This window comes from Gymnodraco acuticeps, unplaced genomic scaffold (genome assembly GCF_902827175.1).
Source record: "Gymnodraco acuticeps unplaced genomic scaffold, fGymAcu1.1, whole genome shotgun sequence".
In the NCBI taxonomy this organism is placed as follows: domain Eukaryota; kingdom Metazoa; phylum Chordata; class Actinopteri; order Perciformes; family Bathydraconidae; genus Gymnodraco; species Gymnodraco acuticeps.
The window spans coordinates 185,829-198,744 of record NW_022991724.1 but is presented as its reverse complement, the minus strand read 5'-3'; the positions used below and the strand labels follow the sequence as shown (position 1 = coordinate 198,744).

Genomic DNA, 12,916 nt, shown 5'->3' with positions numbered 1-12,916 from the left:
TAGATATTCAGACATCTCATCAAACCTGATCAATACTAGATATTCAGACATCTCATCAAACCTGATCAATACTAGATATTCAGACATCTCATCATCAAACCTGATCAATACTAGATATTCAGACATCTCATCAAACCTGATCAATACTAGATATTCAGACATCTCATCAAACCTGATCAATACTAGATATTCAGACATCTCATCAGACCTGATCAATACTAGATATTCAGACATCTCATCAGACCTGATCAATACTAGATATTCAGACATCTCATCAAACCTGATCAATACTAGATATTCAGACATCTCATCAAACCTGATCAATACTAGATATTCAGACATCTCATCAAACCTGATCAATACTAGATATTCAGACATCTCATCAGACCTGATCAATACTAGATATTCAGACATCTCATCAAACCTGATCAATACTAGATATTCAGACATCTCATCAGACCTGATCAATACTAGATATTCAGACCTCTCATCAAACCTGATCAATACTAGATATTCAGACATCTCATCAGACCTGATCAATACTAGATATTCAGACATCTCATCAAACCTGATCAATACTAGATATTCAGACCTCTCATCAAACCTGATCAATACTAGATATTCAGACATCTCATCAAACCTGATCAATACTAGATATTCAGACATCTCATCAAACCTGATCAATACTAGATATTCAGACATCTCATCAGACCTGATCAATACTAGATATTCAGACATCTCATCATCAGACCTGATCAATACTAGATATTCAGACATCTCATCAAACCTGATCAATACTAGATATTCAGACATCTCATCATCAAACCTGATCAATACTAGATATTCAGACATCTCATCAAACCTGATCAATACTAGATATTCAGACCTCTCATCAAACCTGATCAATACTAGATATTCAGACATCTCATCAAACCTGATCAATACTAGATATTCAGACATCTCATCAGACCTGATCAATACTAGATATTCAGACATCTCATCAAACCTGATCAATACTAGATATTCAGACCTCTCATCAAACCTGATCAATACTAGATATTCAGACATCTCATCAAACCTGATCAATACTAGATATTCAGACATCTCATCAAACCTGATCAATACTAGATATTCAGACATCTCATCAAACCTGATCAATACTAGATATTCAAAGGTGCTTCTATCATTTCTATTACACCTTTAACCAGTGGGAGCTTTCTTAGATATTACATGGTCCCCAGAGGAGGGAGAAGTACTCAGATCACGTACTTTAGTAAGAGTAGAAGTACTCAGATCATGTACTTTAGTCAGAGTAGAAGTACACAGATCATGTACTTTAGTAGAAGTAGAAGTACTCATATCATGTACTTTAGTAAGAGTACTCAGATCATATACTTTAGTAACAGTAGAAGTACTCAGATTATGTACTTTAGTAAGAGTAGAAGTACTCAGATCATGTACTTTAGTAAGAGTGGAAGTACTCACATCATTTACTTTAGTAGAAGTAGAAGTAGCCTACTCAGATCATGTACTTTAGTAAGAGTACTCAGATCATGTACTTTAGTAGAAGTAGAAGTACTCAGATCATGTTTTTTAGTAAGAGTACTCAGATCATGTACTTTAGTAGAAGTAGAAGTACTCACATCATGTACTTTAGTAAGAGTAGAAGTACTCAGATCATGTACTTTAGTAAGAGTAGAAGTACTCAGATCATGTAGCCTACTTTAGTAAGAGTAGAAGTACTCAGATCATGTACTTAGTAAAAGTAGAAGTACTCAGATATTGTACTTGAGTAAAATTAGAAGTACTCAGATCTAGTAGCCTACTTGAGTAAAAGTATAGAGTGTCTCTATACTTCTGAACGCCCCGGCAGATCTCTGTGTCCGCTGCAGCATGTCTGTTAGGCCCCGCCCCCGCACACAGACAGGGAGATCGCTCTTCTGGAGTGAAGAGAGCGGAAATAATGATATTGTAAGTTAGAAACGCAAGATGCATTTTGACTGACAAGACGGACAATTCGGGGGAAATATGCTGCATTTTGAATGTCGGATAGTCCACCATTAACACCTTAGTCTCGTCTCGTCAACGCAAACTAAATATACATTTCGTCATAGTTTTCGTTATCAAGAACTATGTTTAGCTCGTCATCGTCTCGTCTTAGTCATGTGAAAAAGGTCGTTGACGAACATTTTTGGTCTTAGTTTTTGTTGACGAAATGAACACTGCACAGCAACGAAAACAGGAAACACCCTTTAATTCACTGCAACGACATGTCGGGAAACCCCCTCAAGGGGGGCCATAGCGCAAACTGCTTAATTTCAGGTTCGTTGAGTAAATGGAGTACCCCTGATCTACAGTAGCCTACAGTATTATTCAAAGATTATGTAAAATACAAACAAAAACTGTGTTTGGAATAGAAAAGTTTGATATATAAAGCATATATATAATAATGATTATAATAAAAAACATTATTATATATAATATGTAGGTAGGTATATAATATGTTGTGATCTCTTAATCTATGCTTTGAGTCCTTCCCTTCACACAGGTACACCCACAGAGCCCCATTCTGACGGCCATTTTGGCTGCACTGGTTAGCTGGTGACAGCAGAGGGGGAAGTGAATAGTCAAACAAACTATTGTTATGAAAAGATAAGAGTCTCTGGTACATAAAAATGACATGTTTGGGTGATTGGACTCTTTAGTTTAAAAATGACAGAAAAGCATAAACATACCTTTTGCATTTTAAATGTCCTATTCCATTTCCGCCTATTTATGTGTGTTTAAATGTTAATATTACAAAGAAGGTCAAAGGTATTGCTATAATCTTTAACCTAACCCTTTATTGTATGCTTTACCTCTCTGTGAACCTTTAGGCCACATTTGGTGAAATTCTGATAATTATTTGTAGAGATAATGAGATAAGGCCAACACGGCCCCCTTCACAGGAGCGCACCTTTTTCGAAGTTCCAAACATTAACCAAAACAAATCATTTTGCTGTAAAATATTTGTATACAACAATCCGTTTCATAAACTAGACATATTAAAGTAATGAAAAAACATGGTTGTGCTTTGTGGTACCTCAACTCAACTTTTAGGGACCTTAGTTCCTCTACTGTAAACACATGACGCACTTCTTATGTTCCAACGTAAAGAACAAAAAGACTCACGTGCAGATGTGCAGTGTGGGCCTACTATTCCCAGGAGAAGCAGAAACAGCAACATCTTCATCTTCATCGAGGCTTTCTGTGTGAAAGCTTCTTTATCCACAGAAACACAGCCGTCCTTTCTGCAGAGCGGGATGCCAATGAGAGAGACACACAGAAGAGAGGTAACACCAGCTCCTCTGAGCCAATGAGAATTCAGTCTGAGCGGCGTGTCACTTGTTGCTCGGTAGACCTGGCTCACTCAGGTTGTGAATCGAAAGTAAAAGCAAGGCAAGTGTATTTATAGCACATTTCAACACAAGGCAATTCTAAGGGCTTTACAAAAATGAAAATGCACGTTAGTTAAGTTTAATTTGTCTTTTCTAGGACTTTCTAGGAGTGAAAGCTGATCTTGTGCTGCCTGAGTGAGAAGATGCAGACATGCTTCATTCTGCTGTCTCTGTCCTCGTGCTGCTCACACACTCTGTAGGATCACACACTGGGTTCTTTATCTGATTCCACTGAACAGTATTTATCTCATCCTACTCTAGAACACAGTTCACTTTAATCTACATCTGACTCGCACCATAGTGTCCCGTGCTCCATTCTCTTGCACTATTTGGTTTCTTTAAGGTTCAGAAATATGATATATATTATTATGAATCTTCTGGGATGTAACAGTGAGCAACAGATCAGACACTCTGCAGTCTGAATTTCTCTTTCTTCGACTTACTCCTTATTAGCTTTTGTTTCCAAATGTTGTAATGCTTTTGTCTCCAAATTAAAGAAAGAACCTTCCAGATCAATGCATGTAATTGTGGAGGATTGGCATCATCTGGTACATGTTGTAGTTTAGATGACAAGCAGTTGATTGCGTGAGTAATGGAGATGAGACCAGTGCTGGAATTGGGCAGTGAACATAAGTCAGAGGTACATGGTGTACTTTTCCTCCACTCCATGTATTAATACCTTTAGTTACTTCTCAGATCTAGATGAATGATGTGAAATATAATCAAGTGTTGAATCAGACTTTAGTTCCACCTGGAGTAAATCCACCAGCTACCCTGCAGTATACAAAGTACTTCAAACTAGCTGCACCTTCACCAGCTTTGAGAACACTTTCATGATCAATCATTATAAAACATATCATATATATTATTCTGAAATGGACCAATCTGCACAACGAATACTTTTACTGTCCTTCACTATATTTTGATAAGAATACTTTTCTACTTTCACTTGAGGGACATTTTGAATGCTTTTACTGTAACAGAGTATTCCTACACTCTGGTACTTCTACTTTGACTCAAGTACAAGATCTGAGTACTTCTACTTTGACTCAAGTACAAGATCTGAGTACTTCTACTTTTACTCAAGTATAGGATGTGAGTACTTCTACCTTTACTCAAGTACAAGATGTGAGTACTTCTCCCTCCTCTGAGAGTGTAAATATCTAACAGCAGTTTTAATGAGAGTTAATGGTTCTCTAACAGGGGGATCTGGGGCCTGTGGGACCTTCAGGAGCTGTGGGAGAACACGGTCTGGGAATCATTGGGCCGAAGGTAACGTGAACACAGAATATAATCACTATATTGATTCATATATATATATATATGCTTCCTGTATGAAATGCATGGAGCAGCAGAGTTATACAAACTGATCCGGTCACATATTTTTAGATTATTTTTCTCAAAGCAAATATCAAGTTTTAACAACAGAGGACAAACTGTATGGAGAAAGTTACATGAAGGAGAATAGGTTTAAATGTTTAACTAATAAATACAAGTAAGACATTTGTCCTTTTGGTTACTTGAAATCAGATCATAATATTTTGAATTACAGGTTTTTTAAATGAACTCCATAAATCTGAATGTGTGCACCTGTAGGTCAGTATTGATGTTTGCTAATATGCAGACACATCAGCAATGTCTCACTTGCTGTCCTCCTGCAGGGCCAAAAAGGGAACAATGGACCTGTTGGACCTCCAGGGCTGAAGGGAGAAAGTTCCCCAGGACCTCAGGCGAGAGGAAACACTCGTCACACTTTAGTTATCCTCATATTTAAAGCAGAGGTTTGAAAGTGAACATGTTCTCTGTGATCGTTAGGGTCGGCCTGGATTACCGGGACTTCCAGGAGAGATGGGACCAGAAGGTAAAGGCCTACCTGGAGCTAAGGTGAGGCCACACAATGCATGAAGTGAGCGGACGTGTGCAAAGGCTCATGGGAAATGTAGTGCCATTCACCGTTACCGTAGTGAGAACATTTAAAATACATATTTATATTATGAACAGATTAAAGCTTTGGACCTGAGTTTAAGGTTCTTGGCTTTATGCAAAAAACTAAAAACAAAAGAAAGTTTAAATAGGACGGAGGATTCGCTAAGGCTCATGGGAAATGTAGTTCCATTCAACATACCATCGTTAAAAATGTGTTTTGTTGCAAGCAATTTGAAAACATTTCTCCAAAAGACAAAGCGTAACGTAAACCTGAAGATGATTCACCGATTAGAGACGGCTTCCACATATTTCTTGTAAATTGGAATAACTCCATGTAATAGTATGTGCATGCTCTTTATCGAATAGTGTTTCAATACGAATAAAGTTATTTTGATTCTTCGAACATAACACCTCTTCATGAATGTGGACATGGCTGCAGAATGTAGAGCACGTCATGTGGATCGATTGCAACAAAGACTGTTGATAGAATAAACTAAATGTACCTTTTCTTGTTCGTAGGGAGAGCCTGGCTTCAAGGGGCCGATGGGTCCTCGGGGGCTTCCAGGGGAGAAGGTACTCACATTTACACAGAACCACACTTTGCCTCTGGAACTGAACTGGAGAAGAGGTTTAGTTTCTCTGCTCCTGAGGCTTTGAAGCATGCTGAGACTCAGAGAGCTGAGACTCAAAGAGCTGAGACTCAGAGAGCTGAGACTCAGAGAGCTGAGACTCAGAGAGCTGAGACTCAGAGAGCTGAGACTCAGAGAGCTGAGACTCAGAGAGCTGAGACTCAGAGAGCTGAGACTCAGAGAGCTGCTTTCTTTACAGGTCTCCTGTTCTGTAGAATCCACTTCTTCATGTCTCTACATCAACATGTGTCCCCTCTTCTCCATGTCTCTTCTACATCAACATGTGTCCCCTCTTCTTCATGTCTCTTCTACATCAACATGTGTCCCCTCTTCTTCATGTCTCTTCTACATCAACATGTGTCCCCTCTTCTTTCATGTCTCTTCTACATCAACATGTGTTCCCCTCTTCTTCATGTCTCTTCTACATCAACATGTGTCCCCTCTTCTTCATGTCTCTTCTACATCAACATGTGTCCCCTCTTCTCCATGTCTCTCCTACATCAACCATGTGTCCCCTCTTCTTCATGTCTCTTCTCAACATGTGTCCCCTCCTTCTCCATGTCTCTTCTACATCAACATGTGTCCCCCTCTTCTTCATGTCTCTTCTACATCAACATGTATCCCCTTTTCTTCATGTCTCTTCTACATCAACATGTGTCCCCTCTTCTCATGTCTCTTCTACATCAACAGTGTCCCCTCTTCTTCATGTCTCTTCTACATCAACATGTATCCCCTCTTCTTCATGCTCTTTCTACATCAACATGTGTCCCCCTCTTCATGTCTTCTACATCAACATGTGTCCCCTCTTCTTCATGTCTCTTCTACATCAACATGTGTCCCCTCTTCTTCATGTCTCTTCTACATCAAACATGTGTCCCCTCTTCTTCATGTCTCTTCTACATCAACATGTGTCCCCTCTTCTTCATGTCTCTTCCTACATCAACATGTGTCCCCTCTTCTTCATGTCTCTTCTACATCAACATGTGTCCCTCTTCTTCATGTCTCTTCTACATCAACATGTGTCCCCCTCTTCTTCATGTCTCTTCTACATCAACATGTGTCCCCTCTTCTTCATGTCCTCTTCTACATCAACATGTGTCCCCTCTTCTTCATGTCTCTTCTACATCAACATGTGTCCCCTCTTCTTCATGTCTCTTCTACATCAACATGTGTCCCCTCTTCTTCATGTCTCTTCTACATCAACATGTGTCCCCTCTTCTTCATGTCTCTTCTACTCAACATGTGTCCCCTTCTTCTTCATGTCTCTTCTACATCAACATGTGTCCCCTCTTCTTCATGTCTCTTCTACATCAACATGTGTCCCTCTTCTTCATGTCTCTTCTACATCAACATGTGTCCCCTCTTCTTCATGTCTCTTCTACATCAACATGTGTCCCCTCTTCTTCATGTCTCTTCTACATCAACATGTGTCCCCTCTTCTTCATGTCTCTTCTACATCAACATGTGTCCCCTCTTCTTCATGTCTCTTCTACATCAACATGTGTCCCCTCTTCTTCATGTCTCTTCTACATCAACATGTGTCCCCTCTTCTTCATGTCTCTTCTACATCAACATGTGTCCCTCTTCTTCATGTCTCTTCTACATCAACCTGTGTCCCCTCTTCTTCATGTCTCTTCTACATCAACATGTGTCCCCTCTTCTTCATGTCTCTTCTACATCAACATGTGTCCCCTCTTCTTCATGTCTCTTCTACATCAACATGTGTCCCCCTTCTTCATGTCTCTTCTTCATCAACATGTGTCCCCTCTTCTTCATGTCTCTTCTACATCAAACATGTGTCCCCCTCTTCTTCATGTCTCTTCTACATCAACATGTGTCCCCTCTTCTTCATGTCTCTCTACATCAACATGTGTCCCCTCTTCTTCATGTCTCTTCTACATCAACATGTGTCCCCTCTTCTTCATGTCTCTTTCTACATCAACATGTGTCCCCTCTTCTTCATGTCTCTTCTACATCACATGTGTCCCCTCTTCTTCATGTCTCTTCTACATCAACATGTGTCCCCTCTTCTTCATGTCTCTTCTACATCAACAGTGTCCCCTCTTCTTCATGTCTCTTTCTACATCAACATGTGTCCCCTCTTCTTCATGTCTCTTCTACATCAACATGTGTCCCCTCTTCTTCATGTCTCTTCTACATCAACATGTGTCCCTCTCTTCTTCATGTCTCTTCTACATCAACATGTGTCCCCTCTTCTTCATGTCTCTTCTACATCAACATGTGTCCCCTCTTCTTCATGTCTCTTCTACATCAACATGTGTCCCCTCCTTCATGTCTCTTCTACATCAACATGTGTCCCCTCTTCTTCATGTCTCTTCTACATCAACATGTGTCCCCTCTTCTTCATGTCTGTTCTACATCAACATGTGTCCCCTCTTCTTCATGTCTCTTCTTCATCAACATGTGTCCCCTCTTCTTCATGTCTCTTCTACATCAACATGTGTCCCCTCTTCTTCATGTCTCTTCTACATCAACATGTGTCCCCTCTTCTTCATGTCTCTTCTACATCAACATGTGTCCCCTCTTCTTCATGTCTCTTCTACATCAACATGTGTCCCCTCTTCTTCATGTATCTTCTACATCAACATGTGTCCCCTCTGTGGAAAGAGACTCTGAAAGTTTCAGGAACAAAGATTCTCTCTCTTTTTGATCCATTTCTATAAAAACCTGTCTGAAAATGAGCTGATCAGATTTTGGCCACTTGATGTCATAACGATGTTTTGGCTTGTGTAACCATTAGCCAATCAGCAACCGTTCCTGGAGACCTGGGAAGGAAAGGAGACAGAGGAGACCTCGGAGAACCAGGAGCCAGCAGACTCACGGTAACACTAGAAATACTTCCTTGGTTATGAAACAGAAAAGGGCTTAAAGAGTCTGAGCTGATTAACGCTGTCTTGGAAGGGTTTAGTTTTTCAGCTGGAATACGTTTAGGGAGCAAAGCTTCCTTTTCTCTTTGTTGCTGCTGCCTCTTTATTTCATGTGAAATATGAACTATAAAAGAAGTGTTTGATAACATTGTTGTAGCGGCCAAAATCCTATAGAACTAAAACAGCCGCTGAGGCACTAGTTAGCGGATCTTACGCAGGGCAATGATCATCCAAGTCCAGACAAGAACCTCCATTTGTGCATTTTATTCCAATAATAAAGAACAAGAACAGGTTTCCTCTCTCTCTCTTCCTGAAGCCGTTCCTATGGCTTTCCTTTGTGTGGCTCCAAACACGCTAAGAAACAGTTTGCCTGCTAGTGCTCTGGCTCCCACCTCCACCTGGCTCCAATATATACAATTACACCAGGTGCTCTAATCACCCAGTGCCCAAAACATGCCTTCAAAATAAAAGCATGAAACTACTTTAATTTATGAGACTAACTAAGAATACATATAAATAAATGATAATAATAAACACTATAAACAGCAAGAAAATAAATGTTAAACTATTAAATAATATAAAGAGATATATATATAGCTCAAACAAGTGTTGTTTTCAATTCTAATGTTGAGAAAAGAGATCAGATTCAAACTCCAATCTATCGTCATTAAGATCAATGGGTTCAAATAAGATCTGTCCTGTTCCTGAAATGCTGCAATATTTAAGAACTTTAGATTTGGAGCGGGACGTCTATGAACAACTCTGAGACACTTGATTAAAGAAATGTGCCTGAACGTCTCTGTTAGCGCTGTTAGCTCGTAGAATGCTAACCCTGGCCTCCGGTAGAATCTGGTTTAGAGTTGATCAGTCTTATAGTTAAATAGTTAGATAGTAAAGAATGTCAGATGATGCCAGTCAGCGGCAAATGGACCCAAGAGATTCCCTTATACAGCATCACTATGTTCCCTCTGTAGAGATTAGCCAAACACTCAGATGCTGGTCGTAATCTGGTTTTATTCTTTCAGGGGGAACCAGGAGCAAGCGGAGAACCAGGTCTGACCGTGAGTCAAATGACTGGGAGAAAATACACTGATGTTTAAATCTTAACGACATGTGAGACCTTATTGTGTGTCTTTGTTCTTTCCACAGAGACAAGAGGTCATCCTGATCATCAGGGAGATCTGTGGTAAATCACACATTTTAAACGTGTTTCTGTGTTGCTTTGTCTGGAGCTCATGTGTTCAATAATCTCATGAAACATCTCGTGATTTAAATGTAATGTTATAGTTTATCTTTAGAAAGATACTGTAGTACTTGTTGTTTAGAGTTTGAGAGGTCCTGATAATTTATTCCGGTAAATTATTCTGACCTCCTAATTGACCTTTCCGAAGATTATTGAGTCTATGTAAATTTGCTGCGTGGCTCAGATCCACCAACGTCAGCAAGATCTCACCTCTTCCTAATCCCCCCGAAGAACCAGGTTCAATTAACTGCTGTTTCAATTCAGACAACTCTCTTTTAATCTGTTTAAGCGATCCCGAAGGATTTTGATATCAGTAAATGGAGTGTGCTCCTACCTAAGTGTGTGTGGCAGGGTGCAATCTTACCTTTGACGCAGGAGAGGAGAGCACAGGTGTCTTTTAAAGGATCCCAATCCAACAGGTGGGATTCAGTTTATTTGAAGAAAAATAGGTCCAAACTAATACAGGGTTTTTTCCTTCTCTCTCACAACATTATAATCATCCTAACAAAAAACCGTGCTGTGATCATGTTCAAATGAAACTTTAATTCACAGTCTTACATTTATTACCAAAATGTTTTAATTTCAACTGCCCATTTCAGTTGTGACATTTTAAAATTCTCCCGATAGAATTTAGAGGTATTTCCTCGTAAAAAGACCGGTGACAATAAAAAGCGCATTCAACTTTTCATTCACCCATTTATTCACATCAGTTTTCATACACTTTTTCCGACACAGACGGCGGATATAACATTTAAAAACCCATTCCTGTCTGCAATTTCGGAGGGGAGATTTTCCTCACAGATGGCAGTATTTATAACATTCCATACACTTTTTCACTCATCAAATCATTCCACTCAGCCAACAACCAATACATTCGAGAGATATTTACCCCGTCTAGAAAGACCTTACCGAGAGCTATTAACCCAGCTCTGAAGCACACAGCCTACCCGGAGAGAGTCTACCAGGGGTCACCCCCACTCTCTCGCGCTCTCTCAAAAAACCAGTCTCTTTATGCTAAAAAAACTGGATCCTAAACCCAAAAAAACAAACTCCTCCTCTTACACCCAATTCAGTTGAAAACCGCGCATGCGCATAATGTACAAGGCTGAACATGTCCCAACATGTTCCATAGCTGTTATGGGATAAGACACCCTTTCATATGAGGTAAAAAGGACATGAACTCTCTTTGGCCTCTTAATGTGTCTCCTTAGTGTGAAGCCCCCCCCTCCATGTGGACTGCTGCCAGAGGAGAGGAAGAAAACTCAACCTAAACAACCCACTTTGTTTTGTTTATACTGTAACTATAGAAAACCTAAAATATGATGCATTTTCATTGTGGGTTTTCAAGAATATAATTGATTATATTTGATTATAACTAACTTTCGTTTTTAAGTATTAAACATACTATGAAAACTCACAACACCCTCTTTTCAAAACGCAAAGTTCTCAAATAGCAACAGAAAAAATTGTAAGCATAGATACATATTCAAAAACCGTCAAGAAGCATTCTCATTATGGGTTTATACAAGAATATGATTGATCATGTATGATTTATAATTAACTTTCGTTTTTTAAGTATTCACTTCATACCATGATCTCAATTAACTTTCGTTTTAAGTATTCACTTCATATGAAGATCTCAACATTGTTGAAAACCTTTGTTTGCGATGGTTGATGTGTTGGTATGCACCCCAGCAGGTGTTTTTTAACATTTTAAAATGTTCTCTCAAGTAATGCTATTTATTTGACTCTCTATGTAATTATAGACGAGGGCTCAGCTGTGTTTGTTGAGTCTATTTCAGAAGGAAAGTTACGATGGGCGTTGTGCATTGATTTGTGTTGGTATGCACCCCAGCAGATTTCCTTCAACATGTTAAAATGACCTCTGGTATCTTTTGCCCAGGATGTGGTCTGAAGTGCAGACAGAGCCCTTTGGAGCTGGTGTTTGTGATCGACAGCTCAGAGAGCGTCGGTCCAGAGAACTTTGAGTTGGTGAAGGACTTTGTGATCGCTCTTATTGATCGAGTGACGGTGAGTAGAGGTGGGAAGTAGTGGAGTACAAATACTTTGTTACTGTACTTAAGTACATGTTTCTGGTATCAGTACTTTCCTCCACTACTTATTTTTCTGCTGACTTTTTACTTTGACTTCTTACATGTTGAATACAAATACCTGTACTTTCTACTTCTTACATGTTGAACTCAAATACCTGTACTTTCTACTTCTTACATGTTGAACACAAATACCTGTACTTTCTACTTCTTACATGTTGAACACAATACCTGTACTTTCTACTTACATGTTGAACACAAATACCTGTACTTTCTACTTCTTACATGTTGAACACAAATACCTGTACTTTCTACTTCTTACATGTTGAACACAAATACCTGTACTTTCTACTTCTTACATGTTGAACACAATACCTGTACTTTCTACTTCTTAATGTTGAACACAAATACCTGTACTTTCTACTTCTTACATGTTGAACTCAAATACCTGTACTTTCTACTTCTTACATGTTGAATCCAAATACCTGTACTTTCTACTTCTTACATGTTGAACACAAATACCTGTACTTTCTACTTCTTACATGTTGAACACAAATACCTGTACTTTCTACTTCTCACATGTTGAACAAAAATACCTGTACTTTCTACTTCTTACATGTTTAACACAAATACCTGAACTTTCTACTTCTCACATGTTGAACACAAATACCTGTACTTTCTACTTCTTACATGTTGAACACAAATACCTGAACTTTCTACTTCTCACATGTTGAACACAAAT

The 12,916-nt window shown here is 39.1% G+C and overlaps 1 protein-coding gene across 1 annotated transcript in view; it reads right to left on the bottom strand.

Annotated features, from left to right (window-relative positions):
• Window positions 1-3,346, bottom strand: part of LOC117534799 (H-2 class I histocompatibility antigen, Q9 alpha chain-like) — a 19,068-nt gene extending 15,722 nt beyond the window's left edge. Inside the window, exon 1 of the mRNA XM_034199020.1 lies at window positions 3,172-3,346. Within this exon, the coding sequence (XP_034054911.1) occupies window positions 3,172-3,238 (67 nt within the window). The 5' untranslated portion in view covers window positions 3,239-3,346. The remainder of the gene's footprint in view (window positions 1-3,171) is intronic.
• Window positions 3,347-12,916: the final 9,570 nt, after the last annotated feature.